This window comes from Lonchura striata, chromosome 2 (genome assembly GCF_050655825.1).
Source record: "Lonchura striata isolate lonStrDom1 chromosome 2, ASM5065582v1, whole genome shotgun sequence".
Taxonomy (NCBI): domain Eukaryota; kingdom Metazoa; phylum Chordata; class Aves; order Passeriformes; family Estrildidae; genus Lonchura; species Lonchura striata.
In genome coordinates this window covers 134440862-134465769 of record NC_140704.1, presented here as the reverse complement: position 1 = coordinate 134465769, position 24908 = coordinate 134440862, and the positions used below count along the sequence as shown (strand labels likewise).

The 24908-nt window shown below is 37.7% G+C and overlaps 1 protein-coding gene across 3 annotated transcripts in view; it reads right to left on the bottom strand.

Moving 5' to 3' along the window:
* CPQ (carboxypeptidase Q) overlaps positions 1-24908 on the bottom strand; it is a 146929-nt gene that overhangs the window by 48006 nt on the left and 74015 nt on the right. For all 3 annotated transcript variants that reach the window (XM_077782816.2, XM_085572363.1, XM_085572364.1), the window contains exon 5: positions 8185-8296. In XM_077782816.2, coding sequence (XP_077638942.2) covers positions 8185-8296 — 112 coding nt within the window. The remainder of the gene's footprint in view (positions 1-8184; positions 8297-24908) is intronic.

Here is a 24908-nt window from a genome sequence, read left to right as displayed (position 1 = left end):
CTTAAACCAGTCTAATGCAGTGCAATCTCCTTGATTTTTGTCTGTTGATAGCTTCTTTTTGTGGCACTGAGGACAAAGCACTGCAAAAAAATAGCACTGGAAAGCAAGTAAACCTCAGAGAATTGAAAGTTTAGAGTAAAGAGAGATGAGGTCTGGAGCAGAAGAGATGAAGCACTGCAGGAAGAAGACAGAAAATGGTCAGTGCTGGGGCTGGGGAGGGGGAAAGCAAAGTGCAGTAATGAGCCAAGCTGGATTCTGCAGCTCAGTCTCGCCTGGGGCTGTCAGCTTGCTCAGAAGATGTTTTGGGGGTTGAGGGGAAAAGACTGCCACTGGCACAGACTGTGAGCAGCTGTTTGGACAGGCCCTTCAAAGAGGGCACAGGGGCAAGGCAGTGTCCAAGGTGAGCCAGCCTAGGGAAAGAATTGATTTGCAGAGGACTGGCAGCCTTAACAGCAGTGCAGCAAACACTGAGATTACACAAGCAATTTTCTTTTTTTGTTTTTAGGGAGGCTGATGATCTTATGACAGAGGGGCAGATTTGCAGAAGAGTGGAGAAGAGAGATGTGAGAGATTTTAGATAGATTTGTTTTTAAAAAGCAATGCAATATCCAAGAGGAAATGTCAAGGAAGGAGCTGGGTATACAAGACTGGAGGGGAAATCTGTGAATGATCTTCAAGTCTAGTATCTAAAAAGAACATGGATTAAGCCTTTTGACTGGGGATGCGAGGGAGAGAAAAGCGAAGCAAAGCCCAGAGCCTGGTGCTTATGGGCTGCAAGTCAGGCAGCAACAGTGCTGAGAGAGGGTTTCTCTGTGGACACCCTCCTGCCACCTGGCAGCACAGCTTCAGGTGCCAAATGTGCTCTCTACACATGGGGTTTTAAACGATGAATTGTTTTGTATAGTGTCATGAAGCCATTACAAGTCATGTACCAAAGGAAAAAGAGAGAAAAAGTAAAAAAGAAGAAAACACAAACTTGCCTGTGTAAAAAAGCCAAACGCAAAGTCAGCAGACAACTGCTCCACCCCATGCTTGCTCTGGTCCTGAAAATGTGTCATCCGAGTCCCACAAAAGGAATGAGACACTGTCCACCTTTAAAACACACTTTATTCCTCTTCAGGAACATATTCTTCCTTAAAGGTATTTGTGATCTCATCAAATTGTGGAGCAGAAAAGGCAGTGTGGGACCCACTCCCACACTCTCTGGGATTACAAATATCAGACAAGGTTTGATCTTAATGAAATGAGAGGTGGGTCTGTATTCTGCCTCAGCTGCCCTGCTCTTTGGATTACAAAAACAAATATGTTAGGCTATTCCGAGAGCTGATGACTCAGAAAATTAAGCAGACACACTTCTGTCTCTATACTGAAAATTTATACCTTAAAAAAAAGGACAGTAAGGACAAGATGCCCCTTACTTCATTTGGGAAGGATTTCAGCACTTCACCATGTCAACCATGTTAGAGACTTGAAAAACAAAACCAGTAACACACAACAGCTAGGATTGTTAGGTTTCTAAGATTTTTATAGATAATCAAAGCTCAGATATTTTCTTGAACTTTCTGGGTAAATTAAAGCTTGCAGAGAAGCAGCAGTCCACAAGACAGAGAGCAAAATTGCTATGGAGGGCTGTATATCTAAATTTACCACCAGATTAGCAACCTTTTATGTTTGCAGTTGCCCCTCTTCTATGTCAACACAGTATGAAAATTGAAGATTTAAGTATTGCTAAATACGCACTCAACCAAATGTTAAAATGAAGGAATAAATGCATTTGTAGTGTAACAGCATATGCAGATATTTCATACTAAGAAGATTTAATAGAATTGAAAATGTGAAGGTCAGAATAAAACACTTAGCCTTGGGAAAGTGAAAAGAATGTAAGAACAAGAAGTTAATGTCAGGCATATTTGATTAAAGAAAAAAAAAAACCAGGAACTGTAAAACTAGTCATTTAATTATGTTTCACAACATATCTCCTAGACAGCAAACAATTACACCACCAGAAAATTTAACAAAATATTTTGCAAGCACCTTAAAATTCCATTTATATGACTTCAATTAAACTAGCAGAAAAGGAATTACTCTGGTAATATTTTTAATAAAACATATCTTTAGTCCTCCTATATTAGCCTGGATAAAGTGAATTTGGACTCAAGAAATGTAACTTCACACAAAGACTACAGTGAACTGTACAAAAATCTGTCTAATGGTTTTCCAGTTGCATTAGTCATGGGTGTAATTCAGATGAGAACCTTACAATTTCAATTTAAATTAAGTTTTAAGGGGAGAAAACTGTCTAATTAATTCCTTGTGAGTAATTATAACTCACTTAGTAACTTAAATTTCTTACATGCATTGTTTTAAAAACATTTCTGTAGTTTTCTGTGTCTTTTTCCTATAAAGCAGTACTTTGGTAGTGCCAGATCCATGTCTACAGGAAAGCTGATTTATGAAGCCCCAGTTCCTCTTAATGCTGGCAAATAGGCAAAGAAGAGAAATGGCACCTATTATCTATCACCATACATTTCTCCCTTTTTCATGTTTCATCATCGTCTAGGAATGCAGGAAAGCTGTGTAAAAGGTGTGATGACTGGGATTAGATTTTGTCAACAATCATTCTTCCTTCATCAAGCTACTCTAGCAGCTATCTAGCTCTATCACCACCCTACCCTGGCTGTGAAAGAGCAAAATGTTCCCTGTTCATCTGCTTGACCGCTGGTATTCCCTGGCTCTGGCAGCTCCCCATAGCAAGTGTTTTCTGACATGGAAGAACAGGGCACTCAGAAGCACTTTGAGGCACAGTCCAAGCAGACACTTCCTGGTCTGAGGCAGCATCCAGACATGACTGAACATGGGCTCAGTGCACAACACAGCAGCACGAGCAGGGAACTGTGCACTGTGGTGGTCTTGGAGCGTAGCCTTTCCTGGAGCCTGCACCGGCTACGCTGGTGGAAGCAGGGGTTCAGACAGCATTCACTACAACTCCTTACACTGGATGCAGTGGAAGTAATTGAAGAGAAAGAGAAAAAGGTTGTCCTTTGACAAATTCACAGCTCAGCCATTGACTTCTGAAGATGTCCCCAGACTGAGCAGTAGCTCGTGGACAGATAGGCACCTCTGGGTTTGGCAGGGCACCAAGAGCTGGCTAGCAATGAAGCAGGAGAGACCCAAACACAGCCAGGAAAAGGTAGAAAACACATTTATTGAACAAGGAAAGAGAGTTTGTGGGTAAATGTTGCTGAAAGAAACCTGGGACGTGAACAAAGAACCTGTTGACTGATTACTCCTGTGCTAGCAGAGATGGGACTGAAAATACACTAGACTGTAGTGTCAAGTAACATACCTGATCAATTTCTATTCGCAACAGGAAAAAAATGGATTCCAGATGTTTTAATGAAAAAAAAAAGACATAACAATTATACTTTTTGAAGTTTTTGAGAAGAAAGCGCTGAAATTCATCTACCAAAATCAAATGGATTTCTAACACCAGTAGGCTCCCTACTGCTGTTAGGAGATTTAAAATACTATGTTTGGAAACCTGACACTGCCATACAACCAGTTTCTAAAGATCTTTATTATTGTCATTATTCAGTCCCTTCAAGCTTCCTTCAGGGATGGAAGGCCCATATTTCCGGCACTAGAGTGTGAGGTGGCTTTGGCAGGGCTGGAGGAGGGCAGAACACCTGCAGCCTCAGCCAAGCAATGTGTGAGCACAGCTGGATTAGGAGCAAAGAAGCAGCACTGGATAAAGCTCTGAAACCACTGAATACATACTAGCTGCTTCCTTCTCAAATACCCTGTACACAAGCATGACTCCTGAGCAAGAAGAGCTGCAGACTTGAAATGTTGGGAAAGGAGAACAAATATCTCCTTCAAAGAAACTGACAACCAACACCCAAAGCAGGATCAAGTTCTGCAAACTGTCCAACCAAACACAAAATATGGCAGGAAAATAAATTTTGTGGGATTTTATAGTGATGTTCTATGTGTAGCTGATTATTTAGTCTTTAATCTCACCTGGAAAAGCAACTTCTTTTGTAAACCTTGTGTGAAAGAGGGACCATGAGAGGCTGTATTTCAAACAACAGCATTTTGGCACTAACTGGACCAGCATGAAAATGCTGAGGCAAATGACATTGGCCAGATCCAGATATGCTCATTTCTACACATAAACTAACAAAAGTTTAGAATTATAAATGGAACCTGAAAACAAGTTAGTTTTGAGATTTCTAGGCTGTAATTAGCAACACAGCTGTTGTTCCATAAAAGTAGAAAACGGCAATTTTCTTGAGTGCTGTCTCTCCTACAGCTTCCAGAGGTCCTCATCACACTACATTACACCTCATGCAACACCCCATGGATTCTCTCAGCTTAATGATGGAAACCTGTTAGCCTTTCCTCTCTAAAACACCTCCAGTGTCTTCCCATCATCTCCTAATTACCCCAAATAATTCTCTCAATACTGCCATGGAGATATTTACAATCTATCACACAGAGTTTACAGACAGATTAAAAGAAAAGAGACTGGTGATTACCACAATGCTATATGTGTTCTGGTAACCAGGTGTTGGCCATCTTTAAGAAAGCAATAAAAGTGCCTTCTTCCTGCCTCTCCTCAGGTGAGACAAAAATGCACTTGCCCATCTCCCCTTTGTCACCAATTTGAAGAGTATATCAGAACTTCCTTTTCTAAATATTTTTATGCCTTCATCAAAATTAGTTAAAATAGATCAAAATATTAAAGCCTGCAGAGGGCTGGGCAGGGCAGCTGCTGCCAGACATCGCAGAAGACAAACTGCACATTGCACAAGTTTACTGCCATGGAAACTCTGCCTGCAAGTGTAGAAGGGTAATTTTTTAAGCATCAGAAATCCTCAGCTAATCACAACAGCCTTGGCTTCCCTGAAGGAAAGGGAGTTTACCAGTTCAGACCAGCTCACAAACTGCCTCAGCAACTCCAAAAGAGTCTTTATTCCCAGTAAAAGGAATGAGTAATAACTAGCTGAAATGTTCATGTTTCTTCACATAAACAATTTTTGTGGAAACATTTCCAGTTCTTCCTCTTTTAAGCACATCAGCCATGAAGCAGCTTGCCACAGATCTTGCCTACAAGTGGCATATGTAAGCTTCAAGAATTTAATTCATGCTTTTCTTTCCTTTGTGCTTCATTAAACTTCATTATTAAGGGTGAGAAAAGACCCCTTTGAACACTGATAGTCGATATGACCATTAGTTAGTGATTTTTTCTGAGATTAGCTACCAGCAAAACAGGCAGCCATGACAGTTTAGATGATACAGAGAACTTGATATGGATGCAATAAGGAAAATGTTTCTTTTTACTCTGGTCAGGAGACGTCTACAGCCAGCATGGGCACCAACAGGTGCATAAGCTGGTACTGACATTTAATTATATGCTGGGGATGTTTTGAGAGTGAAATTGCAGCTGCACAGAAAACATAGCAAGATTCACCTTGTTGAAATGTAGCCATCTAGAAGCTGAAATTTGCTCTGAATTTGTTGCCTGTGCTTTCTCCCTGAAGAAGGATGAGAGGGAATGGCACCACCAGCAGGTATCCCCTTCCCATCATCCCACTGTGGAAGACGAGCAGAGAGATATTGCAGCTATTAGAAGCAAAGTATTCAGACAGACTGAAACATTCCACTTGTTAGCTCTCCTACTTTCCAGACTTAACTGAATGGTTATAACTTTAAACAGTCTTCAAAAACTACAGCAGATCACAATCGGCCCTGTGCTTTTAAGGTACTGCTCTTCAGAAATGTATACATGGGATTTTATGTCAATAAAATACTTTCATTCCACTCTCTGCTAATATAATGCAAAACAGTTTCAGTTCAGTCTGACTTTCATGTAGTTGCCTTTCCCTCAAAAAGAAACAAAATTCATATGAAGTCAAAATGGAAACGGAAATTGAAAATGCTACCAAATGTTTGAAATTTTGAAGACTATGTAAAACTACTTCAGATTGTGCTGGACTGATACATGTCCTTGTAGGGAGTGTATAATTATTATGGTGTCTGAAAAGCTAGAAAACCCAAAATCCAAACAAAACTAAAAGAAAAAAATATACCACTATGGCACAGAAATTGCCACCTCAATTCAAAAAATAAAAGCTAACACTGAATATTCTGGAAATATGAGGAAGTATAAAGGCCAATGCATTAAGTAACTGATTTACTTAGAAATAAAAGCAAGAACTATTAAAAAATTTACTTGAGGCAAGAAAACAAATTGTATTTCTTAAAATAAAATCTTACCATCTTAAACCATAATTTTAATGATTTTTCAATTAATTTCATGTATTTGGTCCTAAGCCAATAGCTATTAAATTGTTTTGGGAGGAGGCAATGTTGAAAGTCTGGAATTGCATTTAAACTATAATATTCTTCAAGTATTACATGAAAGGTTCAGAATCCAAATTAACAGCCATAATTCTTGTCTTGTCAATAAGCCATGTCCAAATGTCACAGTGATATCACGATGAAATGCTATTAGACCATCACTGAAAACCCTGCTTTAATAGTGTAATAGCATTTTGCTTTCATTAACACAAAAGGCCTTGGTAGAAGTACTGGAGTCATTTCTCACTACACAATATAAGTTAATATTCTAGAAATCATATTTCAGAATGCTCATTTCAGCTTGATGATCACATCACCACAGCTGTAAATCTGGTAAATGCTGACAGTTTTATGGCTACACAATGCACCATGGCTTTAAGACTCCCTGGACACAGCAAAAAATTTCTACAAATGCATAGAGTCAACTGAGTTGTCTTATCTTCATTTTGAATGTATTTGGTGGACTAGTGTGAGACTAAATTTATCAGGGTCCAAAAGAATATCAAACAAAGTCTCCACAGTGCAAAACACAATGCTCATTCAAAACAATCTATGGAACTGATTTTAAATAAAAGCCATTAATTTGTTCCTCATACAATCTTCACATATTTTTATTTTGCTGACCGTTTTTTTCCCCCTTCTTTTTTTCTTATGTCAGATTTTAAATGCATAAGATATTAAATCTGCATTAACCAATCTCCTACGGAGGCCAGTTTGTGAAAGGCATATACCCCTTGGTTACCTACAGCTATGAAGATCCAGAAGGCCTCTCCCAACCTTGTGTTCCTGCAGAACACTGGCACAAAGAGAAGAGCAGAACACAACAGCTGCCCAGAACAGAGGGCATCAGCAAAGGCTCTAGTACTTCCCAGCTGAGAGAAGAGCATTTCACCACAGGTTGCACAGCAAACACACAGGCTACTACCAGAGGAAATCAAATATTTAAACAAGAAGAAAGTGATGTATTTCAGTCATGCGTGAAGGGAAAGCCAGTGAATAAAAATTATACAATGCCGCCATGAACTTGCCCTTAAGAAACACACAACAGTTTGTTTTGAATGGAATAGAGTACCAAACACAGCAGAAAAAACTTTCTTTTCCTTGAGGGTGGAGGAAACACAGCAAATTCTTTCAAGCATCAAAAAAAAAAATAAAAAAAAAAATTAAAAAACACTAAAAGAAGGAGTACACTTGGATTCTTAGTAGAAGAATCCTAGTTAGTTTGCTTTTAAAAGACCAAAAATTGAAATAGATACACTTTGTTTAACTACAGATTGATAATCCAATCATTCCAAAGGTGGGAAATTGAGAGATTAGAGGTTCAAACAGTGCAAAATAAAGGAATAGGAACTCACAGGGATGTCTGATGTTCATGACTGCAATATGCAAGCAGCTAATCACATGACAGAGTTTGTCTTACAAAGAGCTCTTCAAGAAAGACTGGGATTGTTGAAGTGCACAAATCCTTTCAATGGGAAACAGGCAAAGATAGTTTATTGTTTAAAGGCTGCCAGGGCAGGAGCAGCAGCTGATTTTAATTTCTAATGAATATGTTGGGCATTCCTCTTGACCACAGGTTACATTTGTGAAAAAAGGAAATAAGGAGGAAAAATAGATTCCATTTGATGAAGGAGGAAAAGCATAATTGGATATCAACTCAACAATCTAAAAAGTCTGTTTTAAACTAGTTTTGAGGGGTATAGTGACAAAATGAATATTTGTGCTCAGAGACATGGATAAAATAGAAAGTCCAGTTTAGACATCATACAAAATGTCCTGGAAATACAATGCATTAAACATAATTTAAAATGAAATATTTACCCAGATCCTTAATGAGTGATAATGCTTCCCATGATATAAATGCTCCACCACCATCATCCATAGCTCCCTGCCCAACGTCCCAGCTGTCCAGATGTCCACTGACCAATACAACCTGGAAAAGTAGTTATGAGAAAACATATCTACATGAAAACAATGAATCAGAAAATTCTGTTTAGCATTTAAACATTTTAATGGTTTTGTCACAAAGTTGGCATTTTAATGTAGAACGGGTGGAAAGAAGTATTTCAAATAAAATTAAACATTGTTCTCTAGTTGCTGAATATTAATCTGGGATTCTACTACTTTAAACCACTGTCTAGATAAGATGTAAGAAATGTTTAAATGAAAGGTTTTATCTTGTACATTATGAAAATACATACTTTCCAGAGATCCAGGACTCCTACACTGCCGATTGGTGAAATCTTCTTTCATATTCCATCTGTTTAAACCCTTAGGCATGAAATTTGATTAATCCTATTTTTTGGTGCATAAGGAAAAAATATGAACTTAGACTGAAGCATTCCTAGAGGTTTTTGTTTTATTATGTATCTATAGTACTTGTCACAGAGGACCTCTAATTTATTACAGCATCCCCTATGTGCTATAACAATGACAAGATATTTTATAGTTCATTAGTCATAAGGACCTTTTAAAACATGTTAGCAAGTCACAGATGGGTTTTCTGCAAAGAAAGTTTTATGACTACAGCAGAGAATAGTAGTATGGGCATCTCCAGAAACATCTACTTGCAGATCTGAACCTTCCAAATGTTGACAAGTAGTATCAGACAAATACCACAAGTGTGACAGTTTCCCAGCTAGGCTTTGAGTTGAAGGGCTGATGCATCTATGATTACAAGGGAAAGGTCAAGGAGGGACAAAAACTCTGAGCCAACAGGCAGTGTGGAAAATGGTGCAACAGCACAAAACCAAGAGCAGGATGTGTTCAACCTATGACAATCAGAGTAAGGAAAAACTGAAAGAAACCCTGGAGCATCCACTTGTGTTATGTTCAGAACTGACCATACACAAAGGGATGCTTCCCACTCTCTGGTTAGGTGATGTCAAACAAATCTCAGAGTTGTGATCCAGAAAAATGTAAAAAATATTAATTATTTCTGCCACCTTCTTCTCCCTAAGGGGTAAGGATCTCCTGGCATATTATCTCATCTACCATTCATCACTGGACAACTAGTCTAGCACTGTAAATGAGAACATAATGTGTTTTTCCTGTTACAACTCCTGGAGGGAAAGAGTCTAGGCTGTAATGTATGCAGTAAACATTGCAAGGAAGTAACTTGGAGCACAAACATGAAGATCTCTATTTTCTTCTTCATGTCAGATAAATCTAAGTATGTTTTCACTGGCTATTAAAATTAATGGACTATCATGGCAAGATAAAAAGTATCAAGTACTCATCATACATCCATGTTTTTTCATCTAACTAAGCACAAACTCAGGTAACATAACTGAAATGCCCATAGTTTTAAACAAAGACCATGAGAAAGTAATAATCATACCCATTGAACTGCCATGGGTCCAACCAGAATGCACCGAATATCTTTAAATTTAGAAAATAGACTGTGAGATCTTTATAAATGTGTGTGTTACAAGAAACAGAACAGTCATGCCTTAGAAGCAGAAAAAGCTTGTGATAATTGTGAAGAACAGCTTACTCTTTCCTTCTCACGTCTCAACTCCCTTTTCTGGTTATCCAGCATTAACATGTGTTTGCTTTCCATCACAGACTCATTTTCTTGGTAGAAAATAGACATGCTGCAATCTTTATTACAAAACGTCCCCTCCTTCAAAAGTGCTTAAACTAGGATGGATGGGCCCTCTGTTAAAGCCTCAGAATTTCTCAGGAGTATTCCTGTGATTCTGCGATTTAATGTCATGACACTCAAAGGGCCAACACAAAAGATTGCAAACAGCAGGTTTTCCAGGGACACTGCCCTGCAGTAGATGTACTTAATAACAACATAGCTTGAAACCAGTTCATCTGAGAAAAGCAATACCAGCTTTGGAGGTAGAAATGCTCCTGAAATGAGAGCAGAAAAGAGAAATGCTCACTGTGGCTGTTCTTTTTGCTTTCTTCTAAGGGAGGACTATGCACATGTTCACACTTGCTTGTAGTGAGGGCAATGGATGAATGAATTCTGCTCTGTGTTTTTTCCTGAACATGCAACCCCACTGCAACCTGCCTATGCAGGAGAGAGTTCAAATACCACCACTTTGCAGCCAGTTGATGCAGACTCAATACAGTCCACTCAATAAGGAATCCACAAATAATAATAATTTTAATTTTTTAAAAAGAACAGAAAAGGCTCTGAGTGAAAACCCAACTGTCTGTAATATAAAGGATATCTCAGCTTCAAAATCACCATATGGTTTCTTTGTTCTTGAAGCAAAAATTGGTTTTATAAAATAACTATTTTGTCTCCTGGGAAACAGAGCTTCAGGATGAAATAAATTATTTAGAATTAGAACAAGTTTGTAAACTCACCGAGAGACAACCAAGTTTACAATAGGATGCCTTTTCTTTAGCAGTGAAAGAATATGTCACTAATGCTGTTCCCTGGGAGCAATCTCAACAGTGTATGAGAGGGAATTACTACTAATTTCTGTGGAACAACACATATTGCAACAGCAGGAAATTCTGAATCATAAGAAGGTGGTGTAATCTCATTTGGGGTTACAGACTCCAATTGTAAAGCTTCTTCACAGACTCCAGAACATTACACCAAAACAGATCAAGGTTCAAGTGGATTGAGAAAGCCAGTTAATTTTATGGATGAACTTCAACTTAAATTTACTGAAGCTGTTGCCAAGAGCAATTACATAAATACAACCATTGTACCTCTATGTGAAAGTTTCTTCAAAACAGTTGTTTTTTTCAAACTGTCGTGTTTTTGTAGCAGCTGCTGAAATGAAAGTTTCACTGATGATGCTGATAGCCATTGACATTCTTAAAATAAGACACAGTTATAAAACAACAAAACCCACTGTGTTTATCTTGATCTTTAAGTAGATGGAATGTATTTCAGCAATGAATGGAAATATTTCTGAAATTCAGTCTAAACCACTATATTATTTAAAGTAATATTTTTAATAATAGCGTAATAGTCTGTATAGATGGGCTAATAACAAAGGCAGTGAAAGCTATCAAGGATGTATGATTTTGCATTTTCCACATTGCTTTCAAAGCTGTTACGTGATTCTAAACTCCAAATCTACACAGACATTAATAATCTATACAAAGCAACCCTATAGAAATGCCAGAAGAACACAAGCACTGCAAAGCCATGCTTGTAAGTATAGGTATTTGTTTTAAATATGCAGAGAAACCACAAGCAACTGTACAGGACAGTACAAATACAGCAATACATATCTGCCAAATTGATTAAAAATAAATTTTGAATAAAACAGCTTGAACGTAACCTGACAACTTAAGATTCAACTTTCTTATTCTATTTCCTTCTGCATCAGCATGATGATCTCTATAGGATGCCTTTTGATCATATCAGCATTTCAATCAAGCATACTGAAATATTTAAAAAAAATTTCTAAACACAAGAAAATTAGGAAGAGGAACCGCACATTCACATACATGTGCATATGTCATCTTTTTCTAAGCAGGATGATTTATGCCACTAAAAAATAATCTCCCATACCATATGTAGTCACACAGGCCAATTGCATTTGTCATGCAGCTTCATAAAATGCAAGTGAACTACCTTCTGCTTGACTAAAAAGAATTTCAAGAAATGCCTATCCCATTTTTAGTTAAAAGGAAAGGCTTCTTTCTATGCAACCTTAGAGATCATAAATATTGGACATTAGGAAAGAACTATAAGCAACATTTTCAATCACTTAATTTAATCTAGAATAACATTTCTATTTTTTTAAAACCACCATGCAGAGTTATTTCATGTGCCTGAGACAGATGTATATCAGGTAATGCAAGAGTAATGGAAGAGTAATGAAGTCATCATTCATCTTTGACCTTCATGGATGAAGAAGGCTTCATGGATGGAGGTTTGGGTTCACAGAATAGGATCTTTATTTATAGGAATCTGCCTATCAACACATTTCTCTTAGAAAAGCATACTAATAACTTTCATTATGCAAAACACTGAAGACAGTGAAGATAAGGAGCACCTTAATGTGCAAGAGAACAGAAAACTTAAACAAGCATCACATACACAAAGAATCACAGAACCAGAGAATCATGGAATCACAGAACCAATTAGTTTGGAAAAGACCTTTGAGATCCTCAAGTCCAACCTATGACCAAATTCAATCTTGTCAACAAGACCATGGCACTAAAGGCCACACACATTTTCTTAGGCACCTCCAGGGACAGTGACTCCACAACTCCCTAGAGAAGCCCATTCCAATGTCCAGAAGTACTTTTTCCTAATGTCCAACCTAAATATCCTGCTGTGCAGCTTAAGACTGTGTTATCTTGATGTTGCTGGATGCCTGGGAGAAGAGACAAAGCCTTACCTGCCTACACCCTCCTTTCAGGCAGTTGTAGAGAATAAGGTCTCCCTTGAGCCTCTCTTTCTCTAGGCTAAACAACCCCAGCCACTCATCATGGCACTTGTGCTCCAGACCTTTCACCAGCCTTGTTGCTCTTCTCTGGACATGCTCCAGCACCTCAACATCCTTCCTAAACTGAGGGGCCCAGAACTGGACACAGCACTCAAGGTGTGGCCTCACCAGTGCCCAGCTCAGGGGAAGAGTGACCTCCCTGCTCCTGCTGGCCACACTATTGCTGATACAGGCCAGGATGCCCTTGGCTGCCTTGGCCACCTGGGCACACAGTGGCTCATGCTCAGCCTGGTGTCAATCAGTACCCCCAGGTTCCTTCCTGCCTGGCCCCTGTCCAGCCACTCTGTCCCCAGCTGGTAGTGCTGCATGGGGTATGACCAAGAACTAAACAGGATATTAGAACCAGATCAAGCAGTTTTAGTCACAACACATTCAAACCCCAAGCATCTGTATGCCAAAACACCAAGCTTAAACAATGAAATCCTCTAGGCTGTAACTCGAGTTCTTCTCAACTCTTCATGTATGTTTTCGGTTAAATAATGCTTGAAGTTACTTGTTTCCTCAGGCAACAAAGGTTTACAGTGTTCTCATCCAGTTCACAATTACCTGGAAACCCATGAAAAACATTTCTATTCAAATTTTTGTAGTTCACTTTCTCCAGTTTGCTTCCAAGTAAATCCATCTGAAATTCTAAGTACCAAAACAAGGTCTTACATTATTTAACTGGATCTCTTCCTTGCATGAATCCCCTGCAAGTGCAGGGGTATTTGTGCAATACTTACCTTAAACATATAAACAGCATATAAAATTGATTTGTGTTTGGACCAAAATCAGAGAATAACAGAAATCAGATTAGGATTAAGATACCCTATTTAATCCAATTTTAAAATTGCCTATAATTTCTCTCCTTCCCCAGATACTCATTACTCATTTTTATTCTCATAAACATTCACTCACTTCACAATTTCTTATTCTCTCTAGTCCCAACAAAATCTATGGCACCAAATAAACCATGACTAAAAAACTCTTAATCTCAGTTTCTCAGACAGAGGAACCCAGCACCAAATTCAGGCCTGTGCTCCTAAGCATAAGGGAGTACATTTTTAGTAATTTACACATTTGGATAGCATTACAGCTATGAAGAGCCAGATGGCTTCAGTTTATAAGGACTTAGAGATTTTCTTCATTTCATTGTGTTAACAGCATGAGAGTAAAGGAAAAAAGGAAGGCAGCATATCATTTATCTAACTAGTAGGCAAATAAAACAGCTGGCAAGACTAAATTAAAGCTTAACTCACTTTCAAAACAATGATTAAATAAAGTCTTCATATACACAGATTTGCAAATATAGAGTAGTAAATATGGCATGGCAATTTTTGGATGTATTAGCATCATCCACAGTAGTAGCTTCCAAATATATTTGGGAAAATGGCAACACCAAGTAACATGCATTTCTACTCCTTACCCACACAGCAAAGCTAGCACCAGTATTTGCAGCATCCTTCCTTAAAGCACTTCTTAATCTATATATTTAATATCTTAATTGATATATTAATATTAATCTATATATTAATATATTAATCTATATATTTCCTTTCCCCCTTCTTAAGGGGGGAAAGGAAATATATAGATTTTTTTGCCCTGACTTGTTCTCTTCTCTCTGTACCTCAAACCTTTCTTTCTTCAACTCACACAGCAAAACAAATGCAAATTACAAGTTATCAACTCATCCTATTTGATATTTTGTATCCAGGCAAACCAACATTCCTCAAGTTTTAAAATATTTATAATAGTTATTTAATTTGTATCATGCAGCAAGATTCTGTAAATCAGTCCCTTGGCTTTTCCACCAAAGGCCCTCCGAAAGCTAAACAATCTGAGTCTATAATCCTGTGTGCTGTAGCACCAGACTGACTGCAGCAAACACATCACACATCATCTTCCATTCTGGAATCCAACCCAGCTTTTCCAACAGCAGGATAAATACTTGATGAAAACTTCTCAAGCACTGCATTATAAAAATAGCTATTTAAACAGTTCTTGCTGGGACGCTGTGTTTTGTATACACTATCATTATTCAAACAGCATTTCAACATTTGAGGAAGACAGGATGACAAAGCTGGGTACCCATCAACAACACAGAGAACTGAGTACTGTAACATAGTACATATGGCATGGGATTAGAGTTAAACTAACATGCAAGGTAAGATACATACATAATGTATATGTTTGTTGTGTGGGGCATTGCTACCAGAATTACAGGTATTTACCAGTAATGCTTAAACAGAGCCCTACTCTATTGTGTATAATTTTATCAACTTCAACAGCTAAATTCAAGCATGGAGCTGTATCAGAGATACTCAGTTGTAAAAAAACATACTTGATTAAAACTCTTTATGACAGTCTACTCTGGCCATTCCCCAAATATTTGTTTTGGGATACAAAGACTTGTGTGTTTTTGTACTTGCCTTTAAAAAAACACTAACTGCCCCCAGTTAAACTGCAATTAGATTAAATCATGCCCTACATGTAAATCAGGAACATTACCACATTTAGGGGATTTTATTTAAGGATATTTCTTCAAATTACTTTTTAGCTTTGGTGTCTAAATAATATGACTCCACTGTACAGCTTCTTTTATTAGATTTTACGCACATTAGGAATGGTTTTTAAATAATCAGTCTAGCTGTCTCAACTAATTTACAGTCCTAAAGATATAGCAAAGTTCAGAAGGAAAAAAAAATGATTAAAACAACAACTGTCTTTTCTACTTAATATGCAATGAATTAAGTCTTAACTTCCAGGCTTCTGATTAAATGACAGATCTGCACATGAAACAGAAGTGACTCACTTAGTCACACAAGAATCCAACCCTATTATTGCTAAAAATCTGATTAACCTTCAAAGAGCCCCTGTGTCATAACATGCAGTAAACTCTTTAAAGTTTAGTCTCTGCTTTGTAGAAGTGATTGAAACTAAAGTGTTCTTGAAAAGTACTGCAATCAAACCTTCCTGTTTGAAGTGAATCTCAAAACTACAGAGTAGTTAATAACTACTAGTAGTAAATGAGCTGGTATCACTTATAGTATGTATGACAGCTAAGAAGAAAATTAGTCTGAAAATAAATTATAACTGATAAGGGAGTTGTAGTAAAGGAAACAAGACATATAAACTATATGAGCATTCCAAAGATAACCAAGTATTGAAATTACTACCATTTTCATATTAAATGTTGGATTTTAAGACTTAACATTTCCATATTTAAGTCATCCACCATCTTTTATTTCCTATTTCCTGAGCTGTAATATTTCAGAAATAATACCACTTTTCATAGTACTCTATTTTGAAAATAAGGATTTTAAATTACATATTTCAACTCACTTCTAGAGGTTTTAACAGGAAAAATTGTAACATTAACTACCTTGATATTGAAATATCACTTACCCTTGTATAAAGATGTTGTAGCTGCTTTTTTCTAGTTCAAATATTAGCAAAGAATCTCTGCAATACCCCTGTAGGTAAGCTAAAATGAGTTGATGTGAAGAGAGAAGCTCTCTTTTTTCTACACTTGTCAAAGGAAGACTTCCCTTACACATATAGTAGATAATTTGTATAATCTAGATTATATATATTTATATATTTTTCACTTTAAGGATATAAAGGATTCCATATTATTACAGATGTAGCAACATCCCCAAATGTTCTACCTTTAAAATTAATTTTTTCAAAGATCAAAATTAATCTCAGCGAAAATAAACACTAATGTCCAATGCTACTTCTTTTGCTGAAGCATTTACAAAGCCTACTTGTACACACTGATACTAGGCATTGCTAGCAAGCTTCCCTTTTTAAAACTGTAGAAATAGTAGATATTTCTGCAGAAAAAAATTACAAATATTGTTTCCTTTCAAGAACATTACAGGACCCCTTAATAAGTAAGAACCTTGCCTCACTAGCACTGCTTTATATCATTGTGATGATCTAAAATGTCCTGAAAGCCATCCTGAGTAGCTATCTCTCAACTGCCCTCAAGAAAATAGATTTTACAAATCCCCCAAGAAGAATGCTAATGGAAGCAAGTCAAAACAAACCTTACATGGCTGTAGGAACAGCAGAGCACTGTAAGAAATGAAGCTTAAAAACTAGCACTTATGTCCCCGTGCCAGACAGCAGGTGTTGGAGGAAACTTGAGGTTGGAAGGGACTTCTGACTGTGCATTGACCTCCACATCCTGCTCACAGCAGGATCAACTTGTATCTGATCAGTTAGAGATTTCTCCAGTCAAGTTCTGAAATTTCTCACATTAAAAATGCTATCACTTCTCTGGAAAAACTGTTTCAGAGTTTACCCTTAGGAAAATATTTTTTCTAATACCCATTATAACAGAAGCCTTTTTAAAATATGTGCCCAGTTGGGCTATCACGGCAGCATTCAAAGTCAAACTGGATTTTCAATCCTGTCAGCTGACAAGCCTGCCTTGTAAGCCACACCTCCAGATGCTTTTATTATTCATCACCACCACTGAACACAATGGAAATGAAATTTTTGCATCTTACCACACCATAGTCCTTCACCATTACACATACTAAAAGGAGTACTGATAATGTAATCCATTATCCGAGAATGTCCCACTTCTACGTCACAGTGACCCATCAGAACTAGCGATGCCTCTTGTCCTTGTTTCTTTATAGTGGATAGTGGCTCCAGGCCTTTCTGCTGTGATGGCAAAGGCTTCCTCCTTGTGCAGTTCACTGGCCCGTGTTCACAGTCTGTGATAGACTTTTCCAATCCTTCCCTCTTACTCCACAAATCCTCACATAGGTTAGGTTCTTGCCATTTCCTTCATGCCCAAATGATTTCATTGTCTAGTATACTAAAACACTCAATTAGTCTTTCATTTGATTACTATACCCTTTTTTACTTTTATGGCTTATCCTACATTCCTGTACAAGTTATCCCTTATTAGTTACAGGGGTTTTTCTAAGATTCTCATTATTCATTACTGATTTTTTAAATCTGCATGTAACATTTTCTCTTTCCCATACATGTTGCTTCTAAATTGTACAATAAATGTCTCAAGGCAGCACTAACTTCAGGCATTCCCAGAACTGCAGGAACTCACTGTGGAATAAATCCATGAGGGAGATGCTCTGTTAGACCTCATAATTATGAACAAAGAAGAACTGATTGGGAATTCAGTGAAGGTCTGCAGTAAACATAAGATGGTGGGGCTCAGGATCCTGAGAAGAAGGAGTAAGATAAATGGCAGGATGTGAGCTCTGGTCTTGGGGAAAGTAGTGTTTAGCCTGTTCTAGGATCTGTTTGTAAGAATCCTATGGGAGACAGAGCTGGAGAGAAAAAAAGAGTCCAGGACAGCTGGCTGATTTTCAAAGATCATGCTGGGGACCAACTGAAAAGCAGCTGGGCAGAGAAAGTAGCTCAGGGTTCTGGTGGACAACTAATTGATCATGAGCCAGCAGTGTGCCTGTGCCATAAACAAGGCCAATGGCACCCAAGCCACATCAGGCAGAGTGCTGCTTGCAGGCTAAGGAGGGTGATGTGATCCTTCCCCACCACTCAGCACTGGAGAGGCACATCTTACACATTTTTGAGACACATCTATGTGCTGTGTCCAGCTTGGAGCTCCCCAGAACAAGAAAGACATGACTATACTGGATTACAGACGTGATGGAGGTGTCACCGAAATTGCACGAAAACCAAAAACTCTCCAGCATCTTTTCAGTGTTAGAGAATTAAGGCATTACTTTCTGGCCAGAATGCTGTTCTGGCTAAGATGTGCAACAGAAATAACTTCATCCACACATTGCCTGGGCTGTGCAGTGAAAATGATTCCATCACACATGGTTCTTTACTAGATTTTTCACACATTTATACATACAAACCCAAAGCAATTCTTTGGTTCAATGTTCATTGGTCCCAAATTACACTGTTCTTAATTATTGGGTTCCTATTATTGATCCCTTCACCTTTGATGATAATTTGGTCCTAATTCTGTGGTTCTTTTATCAATTTTTTTCCAGACCAAGTGTCTCCAACATACCAGGGGATGATATTTGAGGGTAATCTTTGTTAAGGGTCACTTATTTCTTGTGCATCTTCTGGCACTCCCAGTCCACTGAGGTGTTAAGCTCATGAGGTCTCACCCATGGAAGGGAGTCTTTTGAAAAGAAACTTCAATACCCTTCACCCTGGGCAAAGAAGAACAAACCCCTGACTAAAGTTAGGTAAAAAAAATAAATTAAAATTTTATCATTTCCAACAAAGGCGACAGAGAACTGGGATTAGAGAAGGCATCAGGATCTCATCAAAGTATATAAATTCTTCATGGCAGATGTAAAGAAGAGGGTGACAGACTTGTCAGTAGTGCCCACTTACAGAACAGGAGGCACCATGCAGAAACTGAAATAGAAGAAATTCCACTTAAAAAAAAGAAAAAACCATTTTTTGCTACAAGGGTTGTAGAACATCAAAATCTCTGTCCAGAGAGTCTGTGGGGTCTATGTCCTTGAAGATATACAAGACCCAAGCCCTACACAATCAGCTTCAGTTGATATGGCTTTGAGCACAGGGTCAGGCTATGTGATCTCCAGAGGCCACTTTTTGTAATTATGACACCTATTCCAGAAAGACTAATTCACATTTTCTTCTGGATCTAGATAAAATCCACATTTCTTTTGGCTCATAAAATTTAATTGGAAATACAAAAACCAGAACACAACTTGGAAATCAGTTCTACCAAAGTCCAGTATGTCCTTCAAGATCCAGATATATAAATTAAAACTGTAATCTTCAATATAGTATTTCACCAGCACAAGACAAAAGACGTCTTTTCTACTTAGGGTAGTGAAAATCACTGTAAAAATTAAAGTTGGTATGAAATCCATTTTATTAAATAATTTGCAATTAATTTCTAAAAGTTTTATGAACTGATGAATGAATCCACAGAAACAGAACATTACTTGGCTTGCAACATGAAAAAAATATCTTACACTGACCATAAAAATAATTACTTTATATATTGTATGAAACATGTCTTCAAAGTATCAACATAACTTTCAAATTACAAGTCTTCTTTCACCAATGGTAGTCCCTTCAGTTTCTTTTTGTTTCTGATCATTAAAACAGCAGTTCTACTAAAGCTTGTAGAAGCTTGAAGCTTAAAAAATAATTATTTCTCATTTCTACATTCAAATTAGTTAATTATATTGTATTGATCTCTTCATCAGTAAAATGGGACTAAGCAACTGTTTATTATCATTTATTCTTATATTTTTGACAGCTTCCATGGAAAATTCTAAGAAATAGAGACTTAAAACCCCTGTCTTATGTAGAAATTACTGGAACTGTATGTCTTCACACAAACAAGAATTCAGTCCACAATTTTTAGTACCTACCAAAGTCACATTCAGAAAGACGCAGCTAAGCACTTGCAAGTAACACTAGCAGATTTCCCTACTCAATTCTGTTAGTGTATCTCAAAAAAACCAAAGTTTTGATACAAAGCAACAGCACATCCTACATGTTTATCTGTCCCTAATTCCTTTGTTTATATAGTCTTGCGAAACTTAAAGTATGTTTGACACAAGTTTTCACCAAGATAGAGAAGAGGCTGATTTTCAAACTCAAACAATGTCTGCAAAAGACCAGATGAGACAACTGTTGTCAGGATGATTTCCAGGGTGGAATTTCTGCTCTAAGTTAAAAGAGATTTGCTTTATTGGAAGCAGTAACTCAAAGGCTCTGGAATGCATTTGGAGTGCAGGGGACTTTGGTAAACCTGGTGCAAAGCATAGATGTGGCAAAGCAGGAAAAAAGTGACAATATGCATTCCAAGATGTTTGGCCTACTCCAAGGCTGACAGGCAGTTCAAGTGTGCGAGTTGCCTGGGCTCTGTCTGCTGCCGGTTAGCATCTTTTAATGCATGCACAGATGTGTCCAGAGAAGGGTAACAGAGCTGCTGAAGGGTCTGGAGCATCAGTCTTATGAGGAGCAGCTGAGGGAAATAGAGTAGTTTGGCCTGGAGAAAAGGCAGCTCCAGGGAAACATTATCAGTCTCTGCAACTACCTGAAAGGAGGTTGTAGCCAGGTGGAGGTTGGCCTCCTCTCCCAGGCAGTAGTAATAGGACAAGAAAAACATCCTCACCTCATGCCAGGGGACATTCAGATTGGATAGTAAGAAAATTTTATTTACCAAAAGGGTTGTCAAGCACTGAAGCAGGTTGTCCAGGGAACTGATGGAATCAGCATCCATGGAGGTTTTAAAAGGAATATAGATATGCCTAGGGACATCTACATGGTTCAGTGATGGACTCGGCAGTACCAGGTAAATAGTTGGACTCAAAGATCCTAGAAGTCTTTCCAACCTAAATGATCATATGATCTGATAATTCTGTGCCAGACACAAACCAGTGCTTTCCCAACACAGAATGGAAAGCAGATGGTTAACTTAGAGCCCTGCAGAAATGTGAAAAACAAGTCAACTGCACTAAGATAAATGGAGGAGATACACAGATTCCTTGTTCTGCTCTTTTCCAAAATCACAGTGTGATTACCACAGATTCCACAACATGGAAGTTATCTCACTTGGAACTGGTTCAGCATATGTGAAACATTTGAGTATTCATTAGAAGGAATATGTAGAGTGATTATAGCATTTCCCAAAAAAGTGGAAAAGCTGTCCTCATGGTCACACTCTGGAATCAAACAGCTGTGTTTTGTACATGGACTCCACCTCCCTCCTCTCTATCAGGTGCCTAAGGAATGGCTGCAGGTTGGTATCATCTCTGACATTTTCAGAGGCACAAATTTCTTCATGTCCTCTATAGCATGAGCTTTTGAACTTTTTGGGCTTGTGAATTTTTTTCCCCATGTCCAGTTACAGAGCGGAAATCAGAAAGAACATCCAAAACACCAGCTAGATCCAGGTTATACAGGTTTGTGTGAAATGGGTTTCCATCTACTTGGACTTAATATCAAATTTATGTCCCTAGGCCACTTAAAATCTGTCAGTACTAACTAATACTCCTGTCACTTCACCTTAGATTTAAATGCCTGACCTTCATCTGAAAGGTGGTGTGTCTCACTGCCAGTGTCACCTCCCTCTAGTTTCTCTTGCTATGGCTGCAAGCTGAAATTACTTATCTATCTAACTATCCCTGCACTCCCCAATTTCACACATGAAAGAGGAATATGTGCATACAGAAATTCTGACATCTACATAGCACTGGCTAACTAGATGGCAAGCAGCACAAACTGCTATTAGACATTAGTCTATCCTCTAAGATAAGTATCAAAAAGACCCTACATTCAGTCTCCACAACCCTGACACTGAATGCAATAAAATAGATTTTTAATGAAACCTTGTGTCATACTAAAATTATTACTGCTGTTCTGTTCGTACTTCATATCTCTTTGTGTTGGAATGAATTTAATTTCTCCTTCAGGCACAGTTCTCAGAGGCTCCTATTCTAATTTTATTTGGTTTTGTGTATGTAACTTTCAAAATTAAACTCAGTGGTTATCACAGTAGTACACAAAACTGATTATATGTCCTGAATTAATAAGCTTGAAAGACGAGTTTAGTTAAGATTTTATCAGGGCTGTACCTGCTTAAATATTTTAATAGTTGAATGTTAAAATAAACTTATTCTATCCTTTAAATAAACTTCTGGCAAGATTGAACAGAGAGAAATAGAGACACAAAGAACAAGATTCTCCTAATGCATCCACTCTGGTTCTCATTACCAGACATAACTGCATGAAAAATCTGGTTAGTATTTTTTATTATTTTTGTGCATTCAGCAATTTTTATTCATACATATTACTGTTAATAACACAACAATTTCAGAATAACTGACAGGAATCTTTAGCTATCTCTGAACTTTTCTCCTCCCACTGATGTCTTACATAGTTTACTACTCACTTTCCAAGCCATTCTTGGATGCTTCATACCTGTTGAAAGAAAAAAATATGCTTGAATGCTGGCCAGACTTTCTTATGTCCATCACGTTCTTCTCAAGAGACTGAAGTCTTCAGGAGACAGTTCAGTTTTTAACCACATAAGACAGAGACAGACCAAAGGGAATGTGAGTCACCAATTTGGTCAAAGGTGAGGACATTTCAATTATGGCTTTTAAAAATGTCGATTCCAAGGTAAGGTCAGAACAGCAATGAAACTTAAACATTTATTTAATTGATCTTCAAGAGTAAGTAAAAATGTTCACCTGGATTTTGCATTCTACAAATGAAACAAAATGCAAATTAACTTGTTCTATTACTAGGAATGATAAATGAAAAATTATTCTGCTAGCGGGTGCTATTCCTGACATAATGAAATATGCATCAAACATCCTCTTGGAAAAAGCTACTCCAAAAAACGGGTCCTCTGCAATGCCTATATCCCCAAAACACATCATTTACATGATCATTTTCTGAAGCCACCTACATTCAAAAATCTCAGTATGTAGCTGCAGATCTCACTCAAGTAATTAACTTTTACTCTTCCTAGCTGCAGGACATTCAATACTAATCTATCCTAATTACACCATTGTAATTGTAGCAGAGCCATATATTTCCAGGACTTTGCCTACAAACTTTGCAATTTAACAACCAACCTTACACTTCCTATTCCACAACTGATTCAGTTTTTATACATGTTCCAATAAACATGCTTTTAAAAGAAAAAGCTTACTAATATTTAATTTTTTATAAATACACAAGGAAAGAAGTTAGTAGAAAGAGTACAGAAGTCAAATGAGGTAAAGAGAAAGCTGCAGATAAAAAGTTTCCACGATTCTGCAGAAAGGGTTGACTCCGATTCAAGTATGTCAAAAGAACATGACTTGTTGCCAGTATCATCAAACCAGCATAGGTTTGAGGTGAAGAGATTGATATAAACTGCTCCCTGGGAACAGATATTGGCTGGTGTTGTTGCAACATGTTCTTTGTTCTGTGCATATCACTAGTGAAAGTACAAATGAGTACACACATGAACATATACAAAAAAAGTGTGCTAGATTGCCACAACAATGATCTCTACTGAGCTACAGCAGATTCTTGTACTAAGGACACAATATCTTCAAATTGTCCCAAGGAAACACTGAGAAATAAAACCAGAATGGAAAACCAGGCTATCAATATGTTACAGAAAAACATTTGAGTGGTTATGAGAGACCTGAGTTTCCTCTGGAAAGAACAACAAAGCACAATAAAAGCTCAAGGTATACTGAACAAAAACTGTACTGGCAAAGGGTGGGTATTAAACAGACTTTTCATGTAATAACAAAAGTTGCACTAGAGAATGCCAAAGAGTTTCCATCACCAGATTATCACACACCATCCTTACCATAGCTGCCATTACAGCACCTGGATACCTTCATTTGCTAGCTCTCCAGACTATCTTGATCATCAATTCCACCTGTAGGTACACACTGGTTTCCAAAAGCCCAAGTACCTGGCTGTAACTGAAATTTCCCTCCCATCTTCCCCATTCCAAATTTTTAAACAATTTTTAAAAAATTTTTTCATTGTGGAATCTCGACCCCAGCACAGCTAACAGATGTGAGGGGTCAGTCTTCTTCAGTGGATCACTTTGGCTACCAAGCAAATCAAAAGAGAGAGCATTTATCTTCTAAAGAGGCTTCTTTCCTCTCTCACTACTCATCTCAGGCTGAATCAGAGTAACTTTGTCTGCAAGACAGGAAAATAAATAATCAAATAAAGGACAGAGGGGAGAGGGCAGCTTAAATTAGCAACTGAGAGAGTGAAAATGCAGAACTTCTATCACATTCCTGCAAAAATTTTCCATCACTCAATTTCAGTCTTTCCTCCTGCCTCTCCAGTATTCAGCTCAAATTTCCTCTCAGTTTATCCAACCAAAGAGCCTATTTATTGACAACTCGACCACCATGGAGGACACAGAGAAGAAAACCAGAAAACACTTCATAAAGCACTGTTCATATTTAGAACTTGATAACAGGCCATACATCTTCAGGTATGACGTGTGTGTAGTCTGATCAGAAAATGTAACATTTCAATTATCCTTGAATGTCCCACAAATTATTAAATTTTTATCTTTCAGAATCTTAGATCATGAAAGATTCAAATCAACAACAACTTATACATAAAATGAGATGCACATGTTTTTCA